Source organism: Alosa alosa, chromosome 8 (assembly GCF_017589495.1).
Source record: "Alosa alosa isolate M-15738 ecotype Scorff River chromosome 8, AALO_Geno_1.1, whole genome shotgun sequence".
Lineage (NCBI taxonomy): Eukaryota > Metazoa > Chordata > Actinopteri > Clupeiformes > Clupeidae > Alosa > Alosa alosa.
In genome coordinates, this window is record NC_063196.1 from 24211635 (window position 1) to 24219134 (window position 7500).

Below are 7500 nucleotides of genomic sequence, written 5' to 3' on the forward strand. Positions count from 1 at the left end.
GGCTGCTGTGCTGCTGGTGTTTTTGCCAAAAAAATGGAGGACAACGGCGATCAACCTGTACAAAACTGAGAGAGAGCGGTGATAAGACCTAATAACTTGGGAGTTCCATATGGAAGCACCGGGTTTTGGGTAGATCAAACTATGGAGAAGATAAAGCGCAAACTGTGCAGTCATGAGGAGGGTCCCTCGTGAGGCGAAATTTGTTTGACATTTTTAATCGTAAAACACAAACGTTGAAGCCTGCAGTAATGTTTTTCACTGATGTTATGGCAGTCCACTCTGCTTATTGTTTTTCGAGAATGTTGCACTCCTGTTTGTCATTGTAAAAACTTCACGCCAATAAATCATCAGAAATATTGCTGGCTTGTGCGTCTTCAAGCGCCCTCTCTACGTTCGTCCTAATGGCTGTTAGTTGTCCGTGGATTGGCCTATATTTGGCATTGAAAATGGAAACGTCTTTTACAATCGATTCAATGAACATTTATGTCTCAAAAATCGAAAAGGATTTTTTCACAAAAGTGACAGCCCTAACACACACACAGACAAGAGTTTCATTTTGTACCTTAAAGCTTTCTAGAACACTGATATACTGAAAGCAGTCTATTGACAACATTTACATAAGCTAATGCTTATGTCCAAAGTGACTTACAGAACAACACACAGCATGTAACATATAGCCTATCCAAAATGTATCGGTGTATGTGGGGGGGTTGTGTGTGTTTGTTTGGTTGGTTGGTTGGTTGTTTATTTGTATTTTTGATTGAATAACCATGACTGTCTTACACAGTGTGTGTGCAGTGGTCTAAGTCTTCAGATTTAATTAGGCTTGCTTCCTAGTAGTGACATCTGCACACATTAAAATCGTGTTGGACTAATGCAAGCAGTTTAATTGATGCAGAGAGATGTATCACTCACATACTCTTTCTACTCAACACACACACACACACACACACATACACACACGCTTTCTCTCTCTCTTTCTCTCAAACACACACTCTCACTCTATCTCTCTCTGCTCCTCTTCAATTCCAATCTGTCAACACTAATCCTTTTAATGTAATGTTGGTTTGATTTTTTCTCTCTCTCTCTACCCCCTGTTCTCTGTGTCTGCAGTCCGTCTGCGTGAGGATCGTCTGTCCCTGATAAGGGAGTGTGTGTCCCAGTGCCCCTCAGCCCATCGCCAAGCCACCACTCTGCTGGAGCTGGCTAGACTGCTGCGGGTGGCAGGTAATGCACCTTAGTCTTATAAGAACTTTAGAAAGGCTTTATTAACCATGTAATAACCATGTAATTAAAACATTTCTTCATATTATTGGATTTACCAGCATTAATGACTTTTGGTAATCTGATCGTAAATGTTTTAAACTTTTGTAATACGCCTTTTAGTAAATACTCTGCATGATATCACCGGGTAAAATGGTTTCTTTGTCGGTGAAACCACGTTGCCTTGGATTGGGGTTGTTGCATGTGTGATGGAGGCGGTTTACAATTAATGAGCTAAGACTTAAATGAACCCACATCAAAAGGAATAAGCTGGGCTGTGTTTGGAGAATGGAGTTAGGAAAGGTCACCAAATGCCACTTCTACCCCTGGTCATTAGTAGTGACCCCCACCAGTAACGAGCCATCATCTAATTCGTCCTACTGACTCATTCATCATATCAAACACCTTTGTCAATAACCGTCGCTCAATACGACCTGCAGTGATGGATCCACACTTAAAATGGCATTTATTAGTAATGGGCTGTGTCTTTTGAAGATGGTTGTGGCGGCGTGTTCAAGGCCATTAATATTGCATTGTTCACAGCGTCCCAGCTCGCAGTGGAACCACGTTCTGGGGGTTGTTTGGTGAACCAGATGAGCGGTGGTAAATCACTGCTCAATGACAGCTCATCACGCCTCATTATGGATGCATCTGAATCACAGGGGACTGTGAATGGCAACTGTGTGTGTGTGTGTGCACGTGCACCAGACATTAAACACAGTGAATGTTTGTAGAAAAATGCCATTTTAAAAGTGGTTTTGTGGTATCTGTGTGTGTGTGTGTGTGTGTGTGTGTGTGTGTGTGTGTGTGTGTGTGTGTGTGTGTGTGTGTGTAAAGTACAAATTCCAAGCATTGGCATCCTCTTTGCCTCTCTTGCTTTGAAGAGGCTGCTGCTTTTCCTCGTCTTGCGCCTGTGAAGGTTTGGGTTGAACCCCACTCCTCTCTGGATGAGCTCTCTCTCTCTCTCTCTCTCTCTCTCTCTCTCTCTCTCTCTCTGTCTCTCTCTTATTCCTCTCTCTCTTTCTCTCTCTCATTCCTCTCTCTTTCTCTCTGGATCCTCCTGCCTGCTGCCCTGCATGTTAATACCAGTCAGTCAGATACACAGCTGCAGAGAAGTGCACAACACCGAGATTTACAGAGCAATATAGAGACACAGAGATGGATAGAGCAGTATAGAGACACAGAGCAATATAGATACACAGAGATGGACAGAGCAGTGTAGAGACACAGAGCAGTGTAGAGACACAGAGCAATATAGAGACTCAGAGCAATATAGAGACACAGAGATGGACAGAGCAATATAGAGACACAGAGCAGTATAGAGACACAGAGATGGACAGAGCAATATAGAGACACAGAGCAGTATAGAGACACAGAGATGGACAGAGAATAGACAGAGCAAAAGACAGACCTTTTTCACGAACATCCAAAAAGTCATACCAAATTTTATAGACATTGAAGACAATAATAAAATGGCCATACTTCTTGGAGAAGGGCCCTCTGCTGCCCTGGCAGCACAACATGTCTTAAAATGTCACAACATGAGGGACATGGTATAGCAAAAAAAAACAAGGACCTGTCTGTGTTAACAGACACATACATGTTCTTGTGCATAAATATATACTTAATATACATATGTACTCACGGACCCACACACGGACACACTCACTCACTCACTCACTCACTCACTCACTCACTCACTCACTCACTCACATGCTATTGTTTATTCTGTGTTCACATGTTTACCTGCATTGCTGTATGTCTATGTTCTTTCTTTTGTGACACTACTGTGTTATCTGTAACACTGGCTTTGGCAACACTGTATCCAAACAGTCATGCTAATAAAGCTCCTTTGAATTGAATGTAGAGACACAGAGCAATGTAGAGACACAGAGCAGTATAGAAACACAGAGCAATATAGAGACACAGAGATGGACAGAGCAATGTAGAGACACAGAGCAGTGTAGAAACACAGAGCAATATAGAGACACAGAGATGGACAGAGCAATGTAGAGACACAGAGCAATGTAGAGCAATGTAGAGACACAGAGCAATGTAGAGACACAGAGCAGTGTAGAGACACAGAGCAATATAGAGACTCAGAGATGGACAGATCAGTATAGAAACAGAGCAGTATAGAGACACAGAGATGGACAGAGCAATGTAGAGACACAGAGACATATAGAGACACAGAGATGGACAGAGCAATGTAGAGACACAGAGCAATGTAGAGACACAGAGCAGTGTAGAGACACAGAGCAATATAGAGACTCAGAGATGGACAGATCAGTATAGAAACAGAGCAGTATAGAGACACAGAGATGGACAGAGCAATGTAGAGACACAGAGACATATAGAGACACAGAGATGGACAGAGCAATGTAGAGACACAGAGCAATGTAGAGACACAGAGATGGACAGAGCAATGTAGAGACACAGAGCAATGTAGAGACACAGAGCAATATAGAAACACAGAGCAGTAAAGAAACACAGAGCAGTATAGAGACACAGAGATGGACAGAGCAATGTAGAGACACAGAGCAATGTAGAGACACAGAGCAATGTAGAGACACAGAGCAATATAGAGACACAGAGCAATATAGAGACTCAGAGATGGACAGAGCAGTATAGAAACACAGAACAGTATAGAGACACAGAGATGGACAGAGCAATGTAGAGACACAGAGCAATATAGAGACACCGAGATGGACAGAGCAGTATAGAGACACAGAGCATATAGACACAGAGCATAGAGACACAGAGCAGTATAGAGACACAGAGATGGACAGAGCAATATAGAGACACAGAGCAATATACAAAAGACATGGTCTAGGGTTATGATTCTAGCTGACCAGAAACAAAAGACATGGTTTGTTGTCTTTGTTTGAGACTTCCGGGTCCGCTTACTGCTGTGCTGAACTAAACCTAAACTAAATAACGTGAAAACCCATCACCAAATACCACCTGCTCTAAATATGAATTATAACTAAAGACAACAAAGATCACTCCCATACGGGAAACGTGCTTGGGGAGCAAAATCACTACATCAACTCTTTTGCTAAACAAAGCTAAACAAAGAACGTGACGTGCCAGCGAGGCACCACAAAGCTGCCCTGCGTCTGCCGACGGGAGCGGATGGGAAGTGAATGCGAGAGAGCGCCCGGACGTCAAACAAGGCGTCCTTATAGACGTTGCCCAACCCACAATCATCACTTGGCTGGACACAAGATGGCCTGTAGGGGGACAGAATAAACAGGAGGAGTGTAAACACAACAAAGTAGCGCAGCAGCGCAAACACTTTTCAGTTTGCCCTCAATAGCGTAAGAGACACAGAGCAGTATAGAGACACAGAGATGGACAGAACAGTATAGAGACACAGAGCAGTAGTATAGAGACACAGAGCAGTATAGAGACACAGAGCAGTATAGAGACACAGGGACGTGCACAGCAAAGGGAAGTGTATTGGACATTGCAGACAATTCTAGAAACATGTAGCACTGCAGGATCAAGATAAATGCACAAGTCAGTTCATATCACGTCCACTGAACACTGAGACATGTCTAGAACAGTGTGAGGAGAGGTGTGTAGAGCACCGGAATGGTCTAGAACAGCGTGTAGAGAGTTGTATGGAGCACCGGACTGGTCTAGAACAGCATGAAGAGAGGTGTGTAGAGCACCGAGAGAAGTGTGTGTGTGTGTGTGCGATTATCTGCCTGATGTGATGAGTGTTGCAGGAGTGTGACTAATAGAGAGTGATCAGTGCTGGTGTTCATCCTGGGATCACTGATCCTGTGAGGCTAGACATATGCACACTCACTCACTCACACACACACACACGCACGCACGCACGCATAGACACACACCATTTGTGCACAAGGAGCAGCTGATTCAGTATCATATCTCTCTATCTCTCCCTCCTTCCTTCATCTCCCTCTTTCTGTCTCACTATCTCTCCGTCATCTCTGGTTTTAGTTTTACACCTCTCTCTCTGTCACACTCTCTGTCTCTCTCTCACTCTTTTGTTTGATGTGTTGTTGATGTAATTGTGTGAGAAAGTAAGATCATGTTGGTTTACTAATGGAGTGGAGTGTTATCTCTCCATCTCCACATCTTCTCCTCTTTTCCCCCCACCTTCATTCCCTCTCTTTTTTCTCTCTCCGTAAGTCTATCACTCTATCTCCCTTCTTCAGGCTCTGCTTTTCACCTTCTCTCTCTCTCTCTCTCTCTCTCTCTCTCTCTCTCTCTCTCTGTCTCGCTCTATGCCCCAATCCCCTTCACACACACACACACACACACACACACACACACACACACACACACACACACACACACACACACACCTCCATACCTCCATCCTCATCTTTGATGTGCAGTTTGGGGCGTTAAGTGACTCCAGGAGATTCTTATCAGACTCTTCCAGTAGGACTCTGATGAGCAACTCAGACTGCTGCACTAATTTACCACCAGACACACACACACACACACACACACACACACACACACTCTCACACACACACACACACACACACACACAAATTGAGATCAAAGCATCCGTTACATGAGTTTGTGTGTGTGTGTGTGTGTGTGTGTGTGTGTGTGTGTGTGTGTGTGTGTGTGTGTGTGTGTGTTTGTGTTTGAAGAAAGTTAAGTCACATAAATAAGAAAATAAATCCAGCATTATTTATTAGTCCCAAAAAAAGGCCCCAGCATTAAGTGTTCCACGTGTGGAGGCTTCACTCCTCATCTCATCTGTAGCCTTTCATCTCATCCATGAGAGGGAGAGAGAGGATGAATCATCATCACTCATAAAAATATCAAATATTCATAAAATAACATGTCATAAATGGTTGGGAAGGCTATTAGCCATCATTACTCACCCTTTGATGTGATCGTGTCTTTGATTAATTTAAGGAGACATTGTCAAATCTGATCAGAGATTAGACACTGTTTATTTATCGATCTTGCCCCATTGCTTCCTGCTCTCCTGTGTTGCTGTGTAAATGAGGCTTCCCTCTCAGTATATTTGATGTACATTTTTTAGATTTGTATGCACATAAACACTTTTATCTACAACAAATCACTGCATAGTGCCTGCCTATATATTTTTAATTAGTTTGTACGCAGATTTCCCAGGTAGTCAGGCTGTATGGTGTTAGCTTCAACTTGTTAACCTTAGCTAATTAGGTGCCAAGAAGTTTGTTTCTGATAAGCTGCCTTCAGTCAGGCATGTGTGCGGCTGGTCAGCTGGTGTGTAGTATTTTAGCTATGGTTGGGCTGTCAGTCCCTCTCCCTTGGTCTATGTAATATACCTATGTGTTACGACCTTGGTCTATGTAATATACCTATGTGTTACGACCTTGGTCTATGTTATACACCTATGTGTTACGACCTTAGTCTATGTAATACACCTATGTGTTACGACCTTGGTTTATGTAATATACCTATGTACCTATGTGTTACGACCTTGGTCTATGTAATATACCAATGTGTGAAGACCTTGGTCTACGTAATACACCTATGTGTGAAGACCTTGATCTATGTAATATACTTATGTGTGAAGACCTTGGTCTATCTAATATACCTATGTGTGAAGACCTTGGTGTTGCTGGTGTCTTACTATTCTGTCTGTGCCAATGTAACTCTGATCGGTAGTTCAATGCAGGTCAAAGCACTATTATTCAATGCAGTTCTTTGTCAGCCGCGGCACGTTGACACCTCCCTTGGGATGATGTCTACAAGGCACATATTCTTCACTGCTTGCAGGCTATACCCTGAGGGTGACATCTCGCATTCTCCCTCAGGGAACCGAGGTTGCGCTCATAACTGAAACATTTGTCTAGGTCCTCAGCATGCGGAGGGCTGTTGATTAGGAGCACATATCGCACATTGGTATTCACTAATAATTAAATTAGAGGCTGCGTTTGTTCCCTGGACTTGATGAAGAGGCCGCTCCTCCTGATTGGAAATAGATTACAGTGTCCACTGTGTGCGTTATACTCAGCTAGATTACAGTGTCCACTGGGTGCGTTATGCTCAGATAGATTACAGTGTCCACTGTGTGCGTTATGCTTAAACAATATAGCACGAGTGAGAGTGGGATTGGTCATGGATATTCCCACGGGTGTGGGAATATCCATGACCAATCCCACGATCACGAGTGCTATATTGCTTTTATACAACAATTCTTCCACAAACTAAATAATCGGAAAACACCCCATTATCGTTTAAAAATCGTTC

At 43.2% G+C, this 7500-nt stretch overlaps 1 protein-coding gene across 1 annotated transcript in view; it reads left to right on the forward strand.

Annotated features, from left to right (window-relative positions):
• nbas (NBAS subunit of NRZ tethering complex) overlaps positions 1 to 7500 on the forward strand; it is a 201557-nt gene that overhangs the window by 85021 nt on the left and 109036 nt on the right. The window contains 1 exon segment of the mRNA XM_048249961.1: positions 1114 to 1227. Coding sequence (XP_048105918.1) covers positions 1114 to 1227 — 114 coding nt within the window.